Genomic DNA, 23,126 nt, shown 5'->3' on the forward strand with positions numbered 1-23,126 from the left:
CAAATCACACAAGGATGCTCTTGGGTGATTGGTAATGCCTAGTTTTGAGAAAACTGCCACACACATGCAGGCCAAGGCAACATACAGCATAATCGCTGCCAGACTGAGACGGAGGCACACTCATGAATAATTTTGCCCTGCGCTCCATTTAAATGACAGGATATGCCAGTGAAGGGTCATCAGCGCTAAAACATACAGTTTTATCTCTGTTGGATTGGCATGCTCACTTTTTCTCGTCTCCTTATCCCTTTTCCTGCTTTTCTGTCCCAGATTTTAATAGGGGAAGTCACCGGCTTCTTCGTCAAGTCGGAGGGAGCTCAGGAGAAGACCATCGTGACCGCAGACTGCTGCTATTTTAACCCGCTGCTCCGCAGGATCGTGCGCTTTTTGGGTCAGTCCACTATTTGGAGGTTTTTTTCTTTATATAAGCCGCCCCTTTTGTTAAAATCACCAAGGGGTTCCATTTTTTAGAAGTGAAGTTAAAAGTCGAGTTGATTATGCCTTACTATCTTTATCAATTTTTTCGATTGAGGTATTCTGTATCTGATTGCAGCATGAACTGTTCTTCATATACCGTATTTTCCGCACTATAAGGCGCACCTAAAAGTCTTAATTTTTTTCAAAAGCTGACCATGCGCCTTATAATACAGTGCGCCTTATATACGGCTCAATATTAAATCGCAAGGTCTGGCAACTTACGCAACAGCCGCCGACTCGATTTTCCCCCGAACGTGGAGTAATCCGCGGTGTATGCTGGGATTTATATACCGGCGTTTCATTGGCTAACCAATGTGTCAATCATCATTTGAATCGATCGCTATTGGCTAAAGTTATTCGGAGCCTCGGATAGGCTAGAGGGCCAAAACAAACCTTGCAATCGGCCGAAAAAGATGTGTCAATCATCCGTTAAATCGATCGCTATTGGCTGAAGTTATTCGGAGCCTCGGATAGGCTAGAGGGCCGAAACAAACCTTGCAATTGGCCGAAAAAGATGACTGAATAGCAAGCTTGCTAAACTACGCCATAAAGAAACATATTTCATTAGTCTGTATTTGTAAATATTTTACTCTCCTGGATTTACTACACTCACGGTTGTAAGAAGACCATGGTTACGTATCATTATTGAATGTAATGGCTGCAAGAGAACTTAGGTGAGCTATGCGGCTTTCTATTTTCCCGGTATCTTGTTTTAGAACGATCTTGATGTTGCTGTGATGAGTTGAGTGAATTCAACTCAATTCCAAGTGTTTATTGTCATATGCACAGTACAGTTGCGAGTGAAAAAGAAAATAGAAACTAAGGAATGGTTGGCATTTCTTGAATCCCAAGACTTTAACCTTCCGAATGATATTTGGAACGATGCATTTGAGTGACATCGTACGGACACCGCATCCGGACGTTTCTATGACACGTATTTGCTTCTTTGCAAGCTTTGGGAATGTTAAGGGGGTAATCAGTTGGACTGAACCATCTGACTGTTTTGTCCACGTTCCCATTGTAGCGCCTTATTATCCGGTGCGCCTTATCTATGGAAGATATAGGACCAAAAACTATTTTTTGGGGGTGCGCCCTATAACCCGGTGCGCCCTATAGTGCGGAAAATACGGTAGTTTAATACAGGGCTCACCAATTATTTTTAAGTCTATTTTTGAAATGAGCTACTTTTTTGCCATTGATAAGCATGGTGGGCTACCAGTTTGTGAAGTATTTTATCAAATAATGATACGTTATGTTAGTACTATGTTTTTACTACTTAATTATTATGTTATCACCAGGTTGTAATTATTTAAAAAAACAATTTCTGTCAACTACTGAAGCGTCATGCCAGGTGGTAATCAAATATCCTAGAAAATTACAATGACTCATCGCTGGTGATCTATTATCAGAATTGAAGCCACACAGCTGTTCTTAGGGAAGAATGGGTGAGAGAGGAAGGGAGAAATAGAGAGAAAAACAAAGTGATTAAAAGAGCGAGTGAGATAAAGAAAGGAATAGAGTGAGGGAGAAAAAAGACAGAGAGAGAAAGAGATACGGAGCAGAGAATGAAAAAGATGGAGACGGCGAAAGAAAGAAGCATATAAAGAGCCAGGTAAAGAAAAACAGAGACAAAGAAAGAGATACAGAGCAGAGAACGAAATAGACGGAGAGAGCAGTAAAGTAAGAGACAGAGGGCAAGAGAAAGAAAAATACAAAACGAGAGATAGAATAAGACAGAGAGAGCAAGAGAGAGGACGAGATAGAAACTGAGCAAAGATAAAAAGAGAAAGAAACGAGAGAAAGAGAAAAAGAAAGTGATCGAGAGAAGGTAAGATAAAAACTGAGAGCGATATAAAAAAAGACGTATCTAGCCAAAGAACAAAAGAGATAGAGTGTGCGAGAGACAGAGAGACAGAGAGACAGAGAAAGAGACAGAGCGAGGGAGCGAGAGAGATAGAGAGAGAGGAAAAAATAGAGAGAGAGAGAGAAAAAAGATGGAGAGTGAAAAAAGAGGCAGAAGGGAAAGAAAAAACAGAGAAAGCAAGAGAAAGAAAAACATGGAGAGAAAGAACATGACAGAAAGGGCGAAAAAAAAAGACAAAAGGAATGAAAGAAAGAAAAAGGTATAAAGAGCTAAAGAAAGAACAAAACAGAGGGAGGGAGAGAAAGAAAGAGACAGACCAAAAGAAGATGAAAAGAAACACAGAAAGAAACAGAGAGAAAGGGAAAAAGAAAGTGATTAAGGTGAGATAAGTAAAAAGGCCAAAAGCAATAAAAAAACAGATCAAGCAAAAGAACAAAAGAGAGTGTGAGAGAAAGTGACAGATAGCTAAATAAAGTGACACAGAGAGATAAAAAAAAACAGGAAAAAAACAGAGAGGAAAAAAGAGACAGGAGGGGATGAAAGAAAGAGACACAGAAGAAGAATAAATGGACAGAGAGGAAAAGAAAGACAGACAGAGTGAGAGAAAGGACATGACAAAGAGAAGAGAGAGGGACAGAAAGACAGACAAAAGGAAAGAGACAAAGAGAGAATTAGAAAAAAAGTGAGAAAAAGAGAGATAGAACGAAAGAAAGACAGAAAGAAAGAATTTTATACCTACGTACATTGGTAAAGAATCATTGTCTTCCTTTTGGTGTGTTTATGTATGTGTGTGCTTTGACCACTAGGGGCAGTGTAATACAATAATGTTTTCTCACAAACAAGAGAAAAATATGAGAATATTGTTTCACAATAATTTCATATTTTGTTTTACGGTTTATGTAGCTTCCTCCTTTGTTTTTCCATTTACATGTTTTTGTTTTGAGAAAATAATCAGGAAGGCTTGCAGTACCAGTGTTCATTTTACCAGTGAAAAGTGATGGGTCCCGGGGACTCGCATGCTCAAAAATCTATGGGTCCCAACAGAGATCTATGGCTCCCCAAAATTTAGTGTTATCCAGGTTGAAATTCTAAATCGGCGATTTATATCATATAAATCTATATATTCATTCCGTTTTAATCATCACAGTTTTTTGGTAATACAAATCAGTTATCACTTCAGATTTTTCAGTTCACAATATTGTACATTATACGTAATAATATTGCTGAAATATTAATCTACATTTTCATGGAATTTTAATCATCACAGTTAATTGGTAATACAAAGCAAGTTATCACTTCAGATTTTTCAGTTCATATATTCTTCGTGGTTTGCTGTCCCGCCGCAGTTGTATGGCCTTCTCAAGGTCCAATCCATTATCATCCTCTTCATAGCGTAACCAGGAATATAATTGAGTCCATTTTGGCAGAAAAGTCCTTTTCTTGCTAGGAGTATACTTTTGTTTATTTTCTTTCGTCGAGTCGTTCGCTTCAGCACACGTGTTTTCCTTGCCCCCGCAATCTTTCGAAGAATTTCTCCGCCGTTTTTCCGTGCCGGAATGATTGCCGTTGTTATCACTTTCTGCATTATGTTTCGACTTATTACTGAAACTGAAGAAATTACCAATGTTGTGTTGATTATCACCTTAAATTGACGTCGAGCACCACAACCATGACGTCATCTCGAAGCAACGAGATCTCGTTTGCCGAGATCGGCGTGCAGACGAAAACTCGAACCGCGAGACCAAAACAACAATGGCGGATCCGCCTGCCGAAAAGTTTGGAGTGCGGTAAATCTTAGTTAAAAAAAAAGTAATCGGGTGATAATGACAATTTTGTGTCAAAAAAGTTGCGTCCCGGGGACGCACGTTAATTTGACTCTATGCGTCCCCAGCAAAAATCATGCGTCTAGGACGCAGGGACGTGGGCAAACCAGAACACTGCAGTACTTATAACGCATTTTCAGAATAAATGACTACAACTGCAGAACTTGAATCCAGGTAGAGAAGCAATTCAATCCAAACCCACCCATGAAGTATTTTGTTGCTGTCACCCTCAGGCATCTACTCCTTTGGCCTTTTCACCACCACCATCTTCGCCAACGCGGGTCAAGTGGTGACAGGGAACCAGACTCCTCATTTCCTGAGCGCCTGCAAACCCAACTACACGGCACTCGGCTGCCAATCCTCGCTGCAGTACATCACCGAGCATCGCGCCTGCACCGGGAACCCCTTCTTGGTGGCCTCCGCCCGAAAATCCTTCCCCTCTAAAGACGCCGCCCTCAGCTTTTACTCAGCCATCTACACTGTGGTAAGCAAAATATTCAGCCATTTTCTTCACAAGAATAAAATAGAATTACCGTATATACTCTATAAGCCAACCCCCTAAACAGTGTTACCTCTAAGCTGCGCACAAGAAAATCTAGCCAAAAATGAGGGCTCAAAATTGCTAATTAAGAAGCAAAAGTTACAGTGCATGAAGGTAAAATGCACGGGTTCCCCTGACGTTGTGTCTTAAATGCGGTATTTTGAATTCGAGTCGAAGGAGAACAAAGTCGAGTAAAGTTAGTAGAGTTTGTCGGGGAACCGGCTTCTTCGGCTCGGCTCATTAAAAGTAACTGGCTCTTTCGGGTCCTAAACGGCTGTTCCGGTTGCTTTTGCTTCTTTAATCCCAACATGACCAAATATTATGTAAAATGATGCACAAAATGACTTAAAAGAAGGAGGGAATAGAACAAAAAAGAAAAAAATACCAAAATGAAAAAGTAGTGGAAAGCTGAGAAAAAAGAAACAGAAGGAAGAGAAAAAAGAAGGAAAAATTTAGAAAAAAGCCAGAAAAAAAGAAAAGAAAGAAATGTAGGAAAAAGGTAAATAGAGAACAAAAAGAAAAAAAGGAACAGCTCGGAAAAAATAAACACAATGAGATTTTTTTTAAAAGGAATAAAAAAAGTAGAAAAAAAAAACACGGAAAAAAGAAGAAAAAGTTTGTGTTACATTCAAATAATTTCCAATTATATCAAGTGAATCTTGTTGCCAACATTGTGTTTCCACTAAAAAATGTGATTAAGTACAGTTCTGTATCTTACAACCAACTAAATAAGCCCCCAAAAATGTAAATATTATGCGACAAAATATATCAGGAAATTAAAAAAAAGGATATCTTGTGAAAGAATTGTAGGAACAAACGACGTTTGTAGGCCGTACAACCTTTGCAATAGTGTATGAGTCAATTCATTCAAAAGAGAAAAATAATTTTGCATTGCCGGAAACTCAGCAAAATGTGATGTGATGTCAAGTTTTGGACAATTAATTATCTTGCCACACTTGGGATTATGTTGGCTCACTGTTGTTTCAAGCGTTGCTCACCGACTTTGTGTGAACGCTCAGACCCGTAAGGAAAATCACAGGGAACATTGCCCCTAAAACTGCTTTAAAATCTCCACATATGCCCAAACTATTAATAAAATATGTACCCAAACAACAATAATTTTATAAAATTGGTGGATAATGAAGATTAATATATCGATAATATAACGGAAACACCATTCACTGTATCCCAGGGGTAGGGAACCTATGGCTCGGGAGCCATATATGGCTCTTTTCATGAGTACGTATGGCTCCGAAATAAAATGTGACTATTGCACATCTCTCTGTGGCATTTCATCCCGATTTTGGTCCATATAAAGCCGAAGCAACTTAATGCAGAAGTTCGATAAGAAACCATTTCAACTGATAAATAAAAACGCTGGCAACGACTTTGATTGGGTGAGCAGTACAGGTGGGCGGATCCCTGCACACAGCGCAAGGCACTTCCTTCTCTCTCTCTCTCTCTCGCTCAGTGCAGTCTACACTGAAAGGGAATATGACGATATGCTTATCGTTTGCAGTAATCTGTGACATTTTTACATAAGAACTTTGCATGCACATTGTTTTGAAGCCGTTATTAAGGACACATTTCATGGAAAACAATTGCCTCAACACTCTTAACTGAAGGTGGAAGACGAATTGTAAATGGCATATTTACATTGATTTGGGACACAGGATTTGGCATTACCGTAAATTTTCGGACTATAAGCCGCTACTTTGGAAGCTGACTTTGATGACGTCAGTTATAAGGAGGAAGATGCCAACGGTTTACCGTGCTTACTACAAGCACGGTAAGTTTTTTTAACAGAGATATTTAATGTGATGCGAGCGTGTTGCTAGTAGCGTTTTGCTACCCTTCACAGGTACGGTTTGGGATGAAAGTTATATTATTATTATTAAAGCTTTGAAAACTCTCTTGGTGTACCGTCTTTGTAAATATGTGTAACCATGTATGATATGTATTTGCAACTGTATATTTTTGTAATGTATTTATTTTAGAAACTTATTCTGATATGTTTTGAACAAGCAAATGAGAAAGAAGGGGCGGGGCAAACGCGGGCTGACGGGAAGTGGAGTAAAGGTGAGACGTGTTTGTGGACGCGGCCGACAATAGTGGATGTATATTTTTCCCACCCTTACCTTTGGAAATATACACTTTTTTCCTTGGTTACTTTCAACGGGCACTTGGACTCTGCAGGTCTGCATTAAATCTTAAGTACCGGTAACATTTTCCGTTTATTTTGCCGGCTGTGTTTTTAGGACTGTATCGGGTATGGGTTAGTTTCGTGTTTGTGTTGCGTATATTCAATGTGGGCGCATGCGGCTAATATACAGGTGCGGCTTGGGTATGTACAAAATCGGTTTTCCTCCCAAAATGTGGTGGTTGCGGCTTATAATCAGGTGCGGTCTATAGTCCGGAATTTACGGTATTATCATTTCATACATTTGATTAAATCATCAATTGACACACAGTAAAATAAAACGTGCTGAAGAATTAGCTTTTGTCTGAAGAGCGTGTTTGGCAGTTTTTTCAATTTTGTCTGAAAATATATGATGCGACTCTCTCAATTTCTTTTGAAAACATTTTTTTGCTTTTATGACTCTTTGGGTTAAAAGGTTCCTGACCCCTGCTGTATCCTTAAAGGTGGGGTGTGTAGATTCTGGTATCTTCAAAGAGTTTAGAATGAATTATTTTCCATTAAGTATGTATTAACAATGCCCAGTTCAAAGAGCCTTTACACAATTTTATTCATCGAATCTATATTATTTTGTTCTTCTTTTATTACCAGTGTTCAAGTTGTCTGCCCTGGTGTCCGCTAACTTTTGTCATGAGTTTCAGACACTGATAAAACACATTGTATTTTTATGGGCCATTTATCATCAAAACCCAAGACCGGGATTTCCTATTTTTTGGTGCGTTTGGAAATATGCCCCAAGCACTGACTAGTTTTGGCTCTGAGCATTGTTTAAATGGGCCGTTTGGTTATTCAGGGTGACCCAAAAAGAGTGTCTCGGTGCATGGTTGAAAGGCGGAAGATAGAGATGCTTTGCTTAAATTCACATTTTACAGAAAAACAAATCGTTAAAAACATCTCATCTCATCTCATCTCATTAGCCGTACCGCTTATCCTCAGTAGGGTCGCGGGGGGCTGGAGCCCATCCCAGCAATCATCGGGCAGTGGGCAGGGGACACCCTGAACTGGTTGCCAGCCAATCGCAGGGCACACAGGGACAGACAACTCATTCGCTCATTCACACCTAGGGACAATTTGGACCGGCCAATTCACCTGAAATGCATGTTTTTGGAATGCTGGAGGAAACCGGAGTGCCCGGAGGAAACCCACGCAAGCACGGGGAGAACATACAAACTCCGCACAGAAAGTCTGGAGCTGGATTTGAACCCACGACAGGTTCCCATGACATGAACTGTGCCGCACAAGCGCTAACCACTGCGCCGCCGTGCTGCCCCGTTAAAAACATATATTTGGATATTAGTTTTCTCACTTGTTTGATTAACAGAAGCATTCACATTTGTATAGAAACCTTTTTTTAAATATTTTTTCCCATTAAAAAAAAAAACTCAAAATGTTTAAAAATGATTTCATTTTCATTTTATTTTAAAAGCTTAAACTGACATTTATAAAGGTTTCCCTATGGTTTGTGGTCACCGTGGCTCAGAAGGGAATAAAGGTAAATTATTTAGTTTAAGCATTGTGCTGTAGTATGGGAATATTGTATTTTGGACTTGTTATTCAAGTTTTACTGTAATGTTATCCTTTTTTTGTTTGTTTTCAGAAAAAAAGCAAATACATTAAATAAGCAAACATTGTTTTTAGTTTTTTGAGGGTAAAATAATAAAAAAGTAATTCAAATTGTGCATGGTTCTTCACATTATTCCATTTATTTTATTATTTTTGTTGCTGGGCAATCTTAAACAGCGTCATTAAAAAAATTATAAAATATAGATAGATAGATAGATAGATACTTTATTCATCCCCGAAGGGAAATTCACATTTCCAGCAGCACCCCTGAGCTAAGAACAATACAATAATAAAGCCAAAAGAATACAATATACAAATACCCAGTGTGACGTGCAAATGCCCACTGTAGCGTGTTATTTAGAATATCTAATTAGTGCTACACAGAATACATATTGCAGTAAGATTCGGTAATATCCAATGTAGGTGGTGTGGTTTAATGTGGGCCTTTACTCTGCCGGGTGGAGTTAAAGAGCCTCATGGCACAAATATGTGTCTCTGTACAACCTCCTAAGCATACAATTAGTATACATAAAGAAACAAATGTGTTCCCACTTACCGATATGGATGAAAATTACAGTTACTTGCTTGATCACAGGAATAAAAACAATGGCTTGTTTCCTTATTTACAAAGATAAAATGTGTCAATTTCCTGCGGGTTTCTAGACAAATTCTTACGGCTCACTGCTTGAAAAACACTCATATAGGATACTTTTAATAGGCCCTTATATGAATCTGCTACATCGTGGGTCGGAGGAGGACGTCTTTTTCAATATACCGTATTTTCCGCACTATAGGGCGCACCGGGTTATAGGGTGCACCCCCAAAAAATAATTTTTGGTCCTATATCTTCCATAGATAAGGCGCACCGGATTATAAGGCGCTACAATGGGAACGTGGACAAAACAGTCAGATGATTCAGTCCAACTGATTACCCCCTTAACATTCCCAAAGCTTGCAAAGAAGCAAATACGTGTCGTAGGCACGTGCGGATGCGGTGTCCGTACGATGTCACTCAAATGCATCGTTCCAAATATCATTCGGAAGGTTAAAGTCTTGGGATTCAAGAAATGCCAACCATTCCTTAGTTTCTATTTTCTTTTTCGCCCGCAACTTTACTGTGCATATGACAATAAACACTTGGAATTGAGTTCAATTCACTCAACTCATCACAGCAACATCAAGATCGTTTTAAAACAAGATACCGGGAAAATATAAAGCCGCATAGCTCACCTAAGTTCTCACGTTCAATAATGATACGCAATCATGGTCTTCTTACAACCGTGAGTGGAGTAAATCCAGGAGAGTAAAATATTTACAAATACAGACTAATGAAACATGTTTCTTTATGGCGTACTTTAAGCAAGCTTGCTACGCCATTGCTAAACTCGGCCGATTGCAGGGTTTGTTTTGACCATCTAGCCCACAGGTGTCAAACAGGCGGCCCGCGGGCCGGATCAGGCCCGCTAGGGGGTTGGATCCGGCCCGCGAGACAAGGCTCAGAGAAGCGCAAGAGAAAGAGAGCTGTAGGTTGCAAAAGGTCCACTTGATGTTGCCAAAGCCTGGTGCCTCTCACAAACGCTGCACTTGGATTTCTCTCTCTCTCTAATCTCTCTTTCTCTCTCTCTCTTCCTCCATTTTTCTCTCACTCTCTCTAACTCTCTCTCTTTCACTCTCTGTGTCTTTTTTTTCTCTGTTCCTTTTTGTCTCTTTCTCTCTATGTCTTTTTACCTTCTTTGCTCTCTCTCCATTTTTTTCCTTTATTCTCTTTCTCTCTCTCTTGCTTTCCCCTTCTGTCTTTCCCCTTTTTCTCTTTCTCTCCTTCTCTCCTCTTTTTCTCTCTTTCTGTCTCTCTTTGGATTTCATTCTTTCTTTCTTTCCCCCTCTCTCACTATTTCTGTTTTTATCTCACGCGCTCTTTCTCTCTCTCTCTGTGTCCATCTCTCGTTCTCTCTTTCCCTCATTTGTCCCACCCTTTCTCTCCCTATCCTTTCTCTTATTTCTTTATTTCTCTTTTTTTCTTTCTCTCTAATCTACTAAACCGGCCCCTGAGAGAATGTTTGTTCTATCGTGTGGCCCCCGAGCTTAAACGAGTTTGACACCCCTGATCTAGCCAATCCGAGGCTCCGAATAACTTCAGCCAATATCGATCGATTTAACGGATGATTGACACATTGGTTAGCCAATGAAACGCCGGTATATAAATCCCAGCATACACCGCGGACTTGCTGCGCCATTGCTAAACTCGGCCGATTGCAGGGTTTGTTTTGGCCATCTAGCCAATCCGAGGCTCCGAATAACGTCAGCCAAAAGTGATCGATTCAAATGATGATTGACGCATTGGTTAGCCAATGAAACGCCGGTATATAAATCCCAGCATACACCGCGGACTACTCAACGTTCGGGGTAAAATCGAGTCGGCGGCTGTTGAGTAAGTTGCGTTTAATATTGATCCATATATAAGGTGCACTGTGTTATAAGGCGCATGGTCAGCTTTTGAAAAAAATTAAGACTTTTAGGTGCGCCTTATAGTGCGGAAAATACGGTAGTCCTCAGAGAAAATGTTTTTTTTTTTTTAAACTATTTATTTTTCATGCATCGTGAGTACACAGTTGCCAAAGAAATTCTCCATTGATTGGAAACGCTCTATAGGTGAAGGTTTCATCCCTGCATCAATCGAATTCCTACTATTTTCCTTAAACCCTCAACGTCTGCACACCTCATTAAAACGCTCCAAACGATTAGCCAAGAAACTTCTTAATTACCCTCGTGCACAAAAATGGCTTCCTAATGAGCGGCAAGTAGATTCCATCCAAACACGTGCACAATCGCTAACGATTGCTCCCGACGTCGTAAATCTGCCCTCGTTTGTGTTTTAGTGGTCAGGAGACGTTTAGTTTGAATGCATTCGTGTGGAAAATCGTTATGAATATAAAGCCTCGGCAAACATACAGCCCGCGGGCCGGATCAGGCCTGCCAACGGGTTGAATCGGGACACTGCTGAGAGAAGCATTAGAGCACAGGTGTCAAACCGACGGCCCGCGGGCCAGACCAGGCCCGCTAAGGGATTGAATCCGGCCCGCGAGACAACACTCGGAGAAGCGCAAGAGAAAAACAAACTGCAGGTTGAAATATGTCAACTTGATGTTGCCAAAGCCAGGTGCCTCTCACAAAGAAACTGTACTTGTATTTCTTTCTCTCTCTCTCTCTCTCTTTCTCTCTCTCTCTCTCTCTCTCTCTCTCTCTCTCTCTTTTCTCTCCTTCTGTCTTTCTATTTCTCTTTGGATTTCTTTCTTCCGCTCCCTTTCTTTTCCCCCTCTCTCATGACTTTTTATCTTTTGTTTCTCTCTCTCTCTCTCTCTCTCTCTCTCTCTCTCTCTCTCTCTCTCTCTCTCTCTCTCTCTTTTCCACTCCTTTTCTCCCACTCTGTCTCTGTCTCTTTCACTCTCTGTGTCTCTCTTTTTCTCTTCCTTTGTTGATCTTTGTCTCTTTCTCTCTCTGTGTCTTTTAACTTCTTTTGCTCAAACTTCCTTTTTTCCTTTTCTCTCTTTTCTTTTTCTCTCTTCCTACCCTTCACACTTTCTTTTCTCTTTTCTCCCCTTCTGTCTTTCTATTTCTCTTTGGATTTCTTTCTTCCGCTCCCTTTCTTTTCCCCCTCTCTCATTACTTTTTATTTTTTGTTTCTCTCTCTCTCTCTCTCTCTCTCTCTCTCTCTCTCTCTCGCTCTCTCTCTCTCTTTTCCACCCCTTTTCTCCCACTCTGTCTCTGTCTCTTTCACTCTCTGTGTTTCTCTTTTTCTCTTCCTTTGTTGATCTTTGTCTCTTTCTCTCTCTGTGTCTTTTAACTTCTTTTTGCTCAAACTTCCTTTTTTCCTTTTCTCTCTTTTCTTTTTCTCTCTTCCTACCCTTCGCACTTTCTTTTCTCTTTTCTCTCCTTCTGTCTTTCTATTTCTCTTTGGATTTCTTTCTTCCGCTCCCTTTCTTTTCCCCCTCTCTCACGACTTTTTATCTTTTGTTTCTCACGCTCTCTCCCTCTCTCTCTTTTTCTTTCTTTGACCCGCCCTCTCTCCTTTTCCCTCCCTCTTTCTCTTATTTCTTTATCTCACTTTTTCTTTCTCTTTAATCTACAAGTCCGGCCCCCGGCAGAATGTTTGTTCTATCGTGTGGCCCCCGAGTTAAAATGAGTTTGACACCCCTGCATTAGAGAAACGATGACCTGCAGTTTTAAATATGTCCTCTGGATGTCGCCAAAGCCGAGCGGTACTATTGCTGTCTTTGCCGACTAGTATTTCAACCAAATTACATTGAGGGAAGACCCATTTTTACCGATATTTCTCTCAAAATAGAAGTCATGGACGATATGATTGGATGTCTCTCTTTAACTGCAACATTTGCTACTAGAATTGAGTTTTATTATCCAGTGTTCATTTTACCTCTGTGCGAGAGATGATCATTATTAAGACTGTTTAATGGCTATATTTGCACAGATATAATACATGTATATAATTTAATTCTACATTATAACGGCAGAGAAAAGAACTCACGTCCGACCTGGTCGAAGTCCACAGAGAGAGAGAGGGACGTTTATTTTGCGTCAGAGAGATCAGTGACCACAAGAAGATGATTTCAAAATAAAAGAATACAAGATTGATAAACGTACAAGAGATGTAATTACACTCATTATTGAAACGTTACTTTATGTGTGTGTATGAGAAACATTGTTTTTGCATTTAGTAATATAAAAACAAGCTAATTACCTTGAGACAGAAATTCAAGAGATTTACATTGAAACCCTAACACTCTGAAAAGTGCTCAAAAATCTATGGGTCCCAACAGAGATCTATGGGTCCCCAAAGTTCAGTGTTATCGAGGTTGAAATTGTCAATCGGCGACAAATATATAAATAAATATATGAATCTAGATATTCATTCAGTTTTAATCACTTCAGATTTTTCAGTTCATATATTCTTCGTGGTTTGCTGTCCCGCAACAGTTGTAATGCCTTCTCAAGGTCCAATTGCAGCAACAGAATTTCCATAGCTAATTTGTGGTTTTCATTGTCGTTTTGCCGATCCAAAATGCTTTTCTGAAAGTTCGTATTGCAAAATGGTTTATTGAAAATCCAGTTTTTTTGTCACGCTGGGTGCACGCATCGCAGAACATGTGACCTCCATTATCATCCTCCTCATAGCGTAACCAGGAATATAATTGAGTCCATTTTGGCAGAAAAGTCTTTTCTTGCAAGGAGTATTCTTTTGTTTATTTTCTTTCGTCGAATTGTTCGCTTCAACACACGTGCTTTCCTTGCTGGAATTATTGCCGTTGTTATCACTCTTTGCATAATGTTTCAACTTATTACTGACACTGATAAATGACCAATTTTGTGTTTATTTTTACCTAATACTGTTTTTTCGGAGGCATACTTAACCTTCACTCGACGACAAGCACCACAACAATGACGTAATATCGAAGCAACGAAATCTCGTTTGCCGAGACCAAAACAACAATGGCGGATCTGCCTGACTAAAAGTTTGGAGTGCGCTAAATCTTTGTTAAAAAAAAAAGTAATCGGGTAATAATGTCAATTTTGTGTCAAAAAGTTGCGTCCCAGGGACCCACGTTGATTTGACACTATGCGTCCCCAGCAAAAATGATGCGTCTTGGATGCAGGGACGCGGGCAAACGAGAACACGGCAGCTAAGGCTCACTTTTTATGCGAGTATTTTAATGGTTCCAGCCCCCATGAGCAGGGTTGGGTAGGGTTACTTTAACTTAATTACTTTCAATTGCTTTTGGATTACTCCAATACCAAATATGCTCATAAAAGACAAAAGAAACTAAATATGAATAAAATGATGACTCAAAACACGTGGTAAGCTTTCTCTCCTGGCTTTGATTCATTTTGATCTCCGGCAAAACTAACATAAAATGCAGGATTGGGTAGGGTTACTTTAACTGGATTACTTTCAATTACTTTTGGATTACTCCAATAGCAAAGATGCTAATAAAAGACAAAAGAAACTAAATATGAATAAAATGATGACTCACAACACGTGGTAAGCTTTCTCTCCTGGCTTTGATCTCTTTGATCTCCGGCAAAACTAACATAAAATGCAGGGTTGGGTAGGGTTACTTTAACTGGATTACTTTCAATTACTTTTGGATTACTCCAAAACCAAATATGCGAATGTAAGACAAAAGAAACTAAATATGAATAAAATTATGACTCAAAACACGTGGTAAGCTTTCTTTCCTGGCTTTGATCTCTTTGATCTCCGGCAAAACTAACATAAAATTCAGGGTTGGGTAGGGTTACTTTAACTGGATTACTTTCAATTACTTTTGGATGACTCCAATACCAAATATGCTAATAAAAGACAAAAGAAACTAAACATGAATAAAATTATGACTCAAAACACGTGGTAAGCTTTCTCTCCTGGCTTTGATCTCTTTGATCTCCATAAAATACCGCAGAAAAAAAATGAAAGTAAATCCAAACAGCTTGCCAACATCATTTTTGCTGTCCCACGTATTCCCTTACTCCCCAAGCCTGCACAAAATGTAGTCATTTTATTCCTATTTAGTTTCTTTTGTCTTTTATTAGCATGTTTGGTATTGGAGTAATCCAAAAGTCATTGAAAGTAACCCAGTTAAAGTAACCCTACCCAACCCTGCCCATGTTTTTTCAACCCTGTGGCCCCTCAGCTTAAATGGGTTTGACACCCCTGGTTTAGACTGACAAGAGGACGGGACCCAGATAATCTCCGGCTTCTTCCAGTCATTCCTTCTTTTCTTTTCTTTTAGATAAAGGGGAAACAAACCCACTAAAATAATCTTTGCTTCCTCACATGTCCGTTCCTCTCAGATGTACGTGACCCTGGTTTTTCGGACGAAGGGGACCCGCCTGACCAAGCCTACATTGTGCCTGGTGCTGCTTTCCCTGGCCGTCCTGGTTGGAGTAGTGAGGGTGACGGAGCACAGGAACCACTGGAGCGACGTGCTGGCCGGATTCATCACTGGAGGAGCCATCGCTGCCTTCTTGGTGAGATGTGCAGAAACACCACTACAAAGACTCTATAACACCAAAATACTACGACAGAAATATCATCAATACTATAAAAATCCATTATCTGCACCAGGGTTGGGTAGGGTTACTTTAACTTAATCCCTTTTTCCTTGTTTTTTCTCTCGGCGTCCGTCTCACAGGTGTCCTGCGTGATCAATAATTTCCGTCCGGCCCAAAGGGTAGCGCCGGGCTCTCCGCCTCCTCCTTCAGCGCAACCTTTGGAGACACCAGCTGGGATTCCGCTGCTTGCATTGCCTCGCGTCGAGAGTCCACTCGAAAAGTTAAGTGGCCTTCAGGTAAGGGGTGGGTGAGGAAGACCTAAAATTAGAAGTCAGCTCACTGTTTAGAATGGTCTGCAGAGTCCCATCACGAGCTAAGCTACATTTGATGATGTTAAACCTTTGTTGTCTTTTTAAAGGGACAGTATGTATTAAGGATCAACCTACCGTAAATTCCGGACTATAAGCCTCTACTTTTTTCCCAAACTTTCAACCCTGCTGCTTATTCAGTGATGGGGCCAATTCAAGGCACATGATGCAGCTTACAAGCTAAACGCAATCGAGCAGTCCGATAAAGAAGGAAACAGAGCTACTGCACGCAAGTTAAATTACCTTGCGAGCGTGTTGCTAGCGTATTTTGGATTACACGAGCGTGGAACGTAGTCTATATGACAAAGTCTCCTACCCATACTGGGGAAGACAACATGGATGACGTCAATTATAAGGAGGTAGATGAGGACGGTTTACCGTGGTTTCTGCAAGACTGGATTGTTTTTTTATACAAATCGGTTCACTGTGTTGCGAGCGTGTTTCTAGTAGCGTTTTGCTACCCTTCACAGGCACGGTTTGGGATGAAAGTTATAATATTATTATTAAAGCTTTGAAAACTCTCTCGGTGTACCGTCTTTCTTTGTAAATATGTATAACCATGTAAAATATGTATTTGCAACTCTATATTTTTGTAATGTATTGATTTGTATTTATTTTGGACACTTATTCTGATAAGTCTTGCACTGACCAAAAAGGATGGGTGTAACAGACGAGGGAGATGACGGGAAGTGGGGACCGGTAAAGGTGAGTGTTTGTGGACACGGCAGACAATAGTGGATATATATCTTTCCCACCCTTACCTTTGGAAATATACACTTTTTTTCCTTGGATTACTTTTAACGGGACCCGGACTCTGCAGGTCTGGAACCAATGTTTAGTACCGGTATCGTTTTCTGTTATTTTGCCGGCTGTGGTTTTTGAACTGTGAACTTCGTGTTCAGTTAAAATCGCGGGACTCAAAGTTGGGTTTGGGTTAATTTTATGATTACGTTACATATTTTAAATGAGGCGCATGCGGCTTAAATACAGGTGCGGCTTGTGTGAGTACAAAAGAGACTATCCTCTCAAAATGTGGTGGGTGCGGCTTATAATCAGGTGCGCTCTATAGTCCGGAATTTACGGTATATGGGTTTTTAAGGCCAATACCGATACCGATTATTAGTATTAAGAGGAGGCCGATAAGCGATATCCGGCACCGATATTCATTTGCTGTAAAAACTTAAAAATTAGCATAAGAATTTTTATAATGCCAAAAGAAACAAAGAATATTTTTATAAGTTAAAAAAACACAACTAGCATGGCTAATTTTTACTTAAAATGCAGGAAACAAAATGGAGCTTAGCAGCCACTCGTATAAAGGTACATTAAAAACTCGCTGATTTATTTATTTTTTTACAATAAAGAAAAAAAAAGTCAATATAACAAAAAAGTGCATCGGAATTTCAAGGGCGCTCGCAATTTGTGTGGGCACTCCTATTTTAGTACTTAATTGACGAACTAATGTTATGGTAAAAGCTAATCAACTCAGCCTTCCACTTTTGTGTTTTTTTAATGCTCTCTCTCAATCTCAATCGATTTTTCTCACTAACCTCACCTATGGTCATGAACTGTAGGTCATGACTCAAAGAACAGGATCCCAGATACAAAGGGATTAAATGAGTATCCTCCTCAGGGTGGCTAGGCTCTCCTTTATTGTTTTAAAGCTATTGTCGAAAGCGCGTTCACGCGAGGGGGGGATGATTTTGCAGGGGAGTCGAACTTAGGCACTACAGCGGCATGCGCACAGTAGCATCAAACGCTCGCTCCGTTTGCGAAGAAAAAAAACATACCGAGATAGAGGCTACCGCGGCAAACTCGTTTGACTTGATTGATTTGCCGTTTCGTGATCGTCGGTGTATACCGGGTGGTACCCATCATTGACAAATTTGCGTTTTTCCGTACAGATTTTCTTGTACGTCGTACACGTCTTAAAATGCAGCACGGCGGCGCAGTGGTTAGCGCGTGTGCAGCACAGTTCTAAGGTCTTGGGAACCTCCTGTGTGGGTTCAAATCCAGCTACCGGACTTCCTGTGCGGAGTTTGTATGTTCTCCTCGTGCTTGCGTGGGTTTCCTCCGGGCACTCCGGTTTCCTCCCACATTCCAAAGACATGCGTTTCAAGGTGAATTGGCCAGTCCAAATTGTCCCTAGGTGTGACTGAGCGAGTGAGTTGTCTGTCCCTGTGTGCCCTGCGATTGGCTGGCAACCGGTTCATGGTGTCCCCTGCCCACTGCCCGATGATTGCCGGGATGGGCTCCAGCACCCCCGCGACCCTACTGAGGATAAGCGGTGCAGCTAATGAGATGAGATGAGATGTCTTACAATGCATAATAAACCTAATAAACGTGCAGGTTGACAGGTATGTCCTATCTTGTGGTTTAGGCTCCAGGGATACCATATTCTGAGATCACATGACCATCAGCCCATACCGCCCCCTACCCCCGTGCACCCTCCCTTGCGGAGGTGCCTCACCAGCTCAGTCTAGACCGGTCCGAAGACAGCACTTTCCAGCCCTGCCCTGCACACCACGGGGGCCGGCTTCCTCTCCGCAGGGTCAAGTCCACCCAAGTGTGAATATCCACAAACGCGACGGGAGGACTTCCTGTCTTGTTAGTTCTTATTTCTCCCCCACACCTCTCCTCTTTCGGGAGCCAAAGAGCCGAGGTAAGGGCTCTTCAAAGCCAGCCGTGTTGAAGCAATATTCCGCCCACCGTGTCCCCAAACTGGACTCCGCTGTCCCATCGAAACTTTGTGGAGCAGAAGCTTTGAGGACTGGGAAAGAAGCCTAATAAGACCAGTGGATCGTCGACTGGTGATGTTTTTCTAACGCTCAGGACAATTCAATGCGAAAAGAGAATTTTATATGTCTACAAAAACACGTTATAAACATTGTTTTTATCTTTAGAAAAGAGTGTTTCCCCACCTGCTGTATTGTCCCAAAAGTGTGCTACCAAACAAAAATATCACAAGAACAAATAACGCCATCTTTGTGTGGAATCTGGGGTCGTTGAGCTGATTATTGTTTATCTACAGTGAAAGGTGAGTTTTACTGACATCTAGTGGAGAAATATCAAACTCTTCTGTACGTCACCTCAAGATCAGCAGGGCTTACCAACCGCGGGCACCTGATAGCATTGCAACAGCACCTTGGTAACCTGCAGGGTTGGGTAGGGTTACTTTAACTGGATTACTTTCAATTCCTTTTGGATTACTCCAATACCAAATATGCTAATAAAAGACAAAAGAAAGTAAATCTGAATAAAATGACTCAATTTTGTGCAGGCTTGGGGAGTAACGGAATACATGGAACGGCAAAAATGATGTTGGCAAGCTGTTTGGATTTATTTTCATTTTGTTTCTGTCGCATTTTATGTTCGTTTTGCCGGAGATCAAAGAGATCTAAGCCAGGAGAGAAAGTTTACCACGTGTTGTGAGTCATAATCAGGGTTGGGTAGGGTTACTTTAAGTTGATTACTTTCGATTACTTTTGGATTACTCCAATACCAAATAGGCTAATAAAAGACAAAAGAAACTAAATATGAATGAAATGATGACTCACAACACGTGGTGAGCTTTCTCTCCTGGCTTTGATCTCCGGCAAAACTAACATAAAATGCAGGGTTGGGTAGGGTTACTTTAAGTTGATTACTTTTGATTACTTTTGGATTACTCCAATACCAAATAGGCTAATAAAAGACAAAAGAAACTAAATATGAATAAAATGATGACTCACAACACGTGGTGAGCATTCTCTCCTGGCTTTGATCTCCGGCAAAACTAACATAAAATGCAGGGTTGGGTAGGGTTACTTTAACTGGATTACTTTCAATAACTTTTTGATTACTCCAATACCAAATACGCTAATAAATGACAAAAGAAACTAAATATGAATAAAATGATGACTCACAACACGTGGTGAGCTTTCTCTCCTGGCTTTGATCTCCGGCAAAACTAACATAAAATGCAGGGTTGGGTAGGGTTACTTTAACTGGATTACTTTCAATGACTTTTTGATTACTCCAATACCAAATAGGCTAATAAAAGACAAAAGAAACTAAATATGAATAAAATGATGACTCACAACACGTGGTGAGCATTCTCTCCTGGCTTTGATCTCTTTGATCTCCGGCAAAACTAACATAAAATGCAGGGTCGGGTACGGTTACTTTAACTTGATTACTTTCAATTACTTTTGGATGACTCCAATACCAAATAGGCTAATAAAAGACAAAAGAAACTAAATATGAATAAAATGATGACTCACAACACGTGGTAAGCTTTCTCTCCTGGCTTTGATCTCTTTGATCTCCAGCAAAACAAACATAAAATGCGACAGAAACAAAATGAAAATAAATCCAAACAGCTTGCCAACATCATTTTTGCTGTTCCATGTGTTCCGTTACTCCCCAAGCCTGCACATAATTGAGTCATTTTATTCATATTTACTTTCTTTTGTCTTTTATTTGCATATTTGGAGTAATCCAAAAGTAATTGAAAGTAATCCAGTTAAAGTAACCCTACCCAACCCTGGCTAAAAGAGCTTAAAGAAACAATTTTGTCTAACATAGCACAATTTTGAGATTTACCAAGCTATCATTTTTATTATCGTGATGAGTGATGTGATAGAAACGGACACACATCTTAAGCCTCATAACATAGTTGGTTTAGGACATATTTGAACTTTTTCTGAAAACTGGAAAGTTAAAAACAACTCTGACAATGATTCTATTAGGCTGAGGAGATGTATATCTGTGTGTGTGTGTTTTGACTGATATGTCTCTTTTGATACTTTTTGAGAGGCGCATAAGATTGCCTCTGAAACTCTGATAATGGTCGTTGCAGGTTTTTTGATCGACCTGTTCAGCGAATAGAAACCACCGGCTGTAGGAATACACAAATACGCAGTTTTGTACAGTAAAAGAAAGGTAAATACACAATTATGTCTTATGTGAAGAATGTGTGTACGCCGGCCATATTTTGCGTCTTCTCACAATCATTAAAGACTAAATGTTTGTCCGGATTGACATTTCTGGAACTGTTAATCCGACAACCTTCGCTTGTTGTGTAATTTTTCTCCCGTATTTCAACCAATGAATAGAAAAGCAAATACAGTGGAACCTCGGTTCTCGACCATAATCCGTTCCAGAACCCTGTTCGAGAACCGATTTGTTCGATCACCGAAATCATTTTTCCCATTAAAAATAATGTAAATCGTTTTAATCCGTTCCAACACCTTGAATGTTTACCTTGAATGTTAACCCAGGCTCCCATCAGTCAAGTCAAGTCATTTTTATTTGTATAGCCCTTAATCACAAAGAGTCTCAAAGGGCTTCACAGGTTATTACACAGACTATTTATTTCAGACTATTATGACACCATCCCCTGATCTGGAACCAACATGAGGGCAAGGAAAAACTCAAAAAACCTCAACATGAGGAAAATGAAAAAACCTTGAGAAGGGGCCGCACATGTGGTATCCCCCTTCCAGGATTACCAGACAGCAAAGGATGTTGCAATCACAAATAACACCCTGAATGTTTACCTTGAATGTTTAACGTAAACATCAAGCTAACCCAGGCTAATCGTACGTTCGCGTTATCGTAATCTTCCGTACAAAAGATTACGCAAACATGAACGTGTAAGAATAAAAAAATCAGGTCGTTTACAAGTCATTTAGCACCACAAGTGGGTAGGGCTTCATTGGAAAGGGGGCTCTGTTCCAACACCCTGAATTTTGGGCTCAGTTACAACACCCTGAATGTTTACCTGAATGTTCAATGTAATCATAGAGCTAACCCAGGCTAATCGTACGTTCGCATTATCGTAATCTTCCTTACGAAAGATTATACAAACACGAACGTGTAAAAAAAAAAGAGATAAAGAAAATAATTATGAATAGGATTTCTTACCTTTGTGGTGGTCAGCAGAAGGCGCATGCTGTATTCCCTAGCAAGATCGGAAACTCAGACACCTCTTTCATATTTAGCTATTATGTCTTTCTTAAAGGCAATACTGTACGAACAACTTTTCTTTGCACCGACATTCTTCGGAGGCATAATTAGGGGCTAAAACACTCCGTTCACCGATATTAAAAGCGAAAGCAAAAAGAGGCAAGTGCGCACGTGATAACAGTTGGGCACGAGGGGTGAGGGCGATCTACACGATCAACACCCGTACGCCGCTCAGCATCGCACTCTAGCGTACACACTCAGGCATTACCGGCGTTCGAACTCCGGATTTTTGACCGAACAGCGAAGCAAGAATTTCTCGAAATTTTTGGTCAAACACCAATTTGTTTGAACTGAGAGGCGTTCGAAAACCGAGGTTCCACTGTATTGGCCCTATTATATAAGGGTGCTGAAGATATTATACCTCGCGGGTGTTGCAGTAGGATTTTTTCCTTGTCAAGAAAATTGAGTGAAAGACACAGTCACGTCCCAATATGGTATTTTCATGTTATTTGTATGGTTTCTGTTGAATAAACTGCAATTGCCACACAATTTGAATGTCGTCCAGGAGATTGACCGATTAAAATCGGTTTAAATCAGGGGTCGGCTACCCAAAATGTTAAAAGAACCATATTGGACCAAAAACACGAAAACAATTTTGTCTTGAGTCGCAAAAAATTTAAAGCCTTCGACAGGCCTTATAATGAATGCAACACATGTATCTAGAGTTAAAACGAGGCTGCACAGCTTAGCTCTAAAACAGGTGAGAGAGGAAAACAAGCAAAGGAGAGATGTGCTAAAGTTTTGCATTGCAGCTAAGTTTTCTAGGTGGGAGTTCAAGCCAGAGAAGCACTTCTTCATATGACTTCGCTGCGTTCAAGGCATCAACCTGTATCTTATCTTTTTACAACACTTTACCAGTGAGTGAGCGACAGCCAAACCAATCACTTCCCACCTGCGAACTCATACCAGCTGATCTTCCCTCTTGTCTCATAGTTACACCCTTAGTTGAAATGGAACATGTATTCTCCACATTTTTACAGCATTGGATAATGTTTAAAGCAGTTGTAACATGTTTGTCCTACTATTTTGGAGAGGACGTCATTTGGCGTCGCCCCAAAATATATGCAGAGACGAGATATGGCAGGGAGGGAACGCCCTTTATTCAGCATTATTCATTCACCCACGTTCGGGCCACATTTGAAGTCCGTCCAAGAGACGCTAGCATTTATACTGTGTTCAACAAGATCACGTGATGTTTTTCTCGGACTCGACTCGCTTAGTC

The 23,126-nt window shown here is 40.4% G+C and overlaps 1 protein-coding gene across 3 annotated transcripts in view; it reads left to right on the plus strand.

The window, feature by feature from the left end:
• plppr2b (phospholipid phosphatase related 2b) overlaps positions 1–19,131 on the plus strand; it is a 155,999-nt gene extending 136,868 nt beyond the window's left edge. For 2 of the 3 annotated variants that reach the window (XM_088341543.1, XM_088341542.1), the window contains 5 exons: positions 271–391; positions 4,398–4,648; positions 15,327–15,503; positions 15,668–15,807; positions 18,276–19,131. In XM_088341543.1, the coding sequence (XP_088197669.1) occupies positions 271–391; positions 4,398–4,648; positions 15,327–15,503; positions 15,668–15,807; positions 18,276–18,378 (792 nt within the window). In that variant the 3' untranslated portion in view covers positions 18,379–19,131. Of the gene's footprint in view, positions 1–270; positions 392–4,397; positions 4,649–15,326; positions 15,504–15,667; positions 15,824–18,275 lie in introns of all 3 variants that reach the window. The other variant, XM_088341544.1, reaches the window with a different exon arrangement.
• Positions 19,132–23,126: the final 3,995 nt, after the last annotated feature.

Source organism: Urocampus carinirostris, chromosome 8 (genome assembly GCF_059441175.1).
Source record: "Urocampus carinirostris isolate Australia breed hairy pipefish chromosome 8, RoL_Ucar_1.0, whole genome shotgun sequence".
In the NCBI taxonomy this organism is placed as follows: Eukaryota; Metazoa; Chordata; class Actinopteri; order Syngnathiformes; family Syngnathidae; genus Urocampus; species Urocampus carinirostris.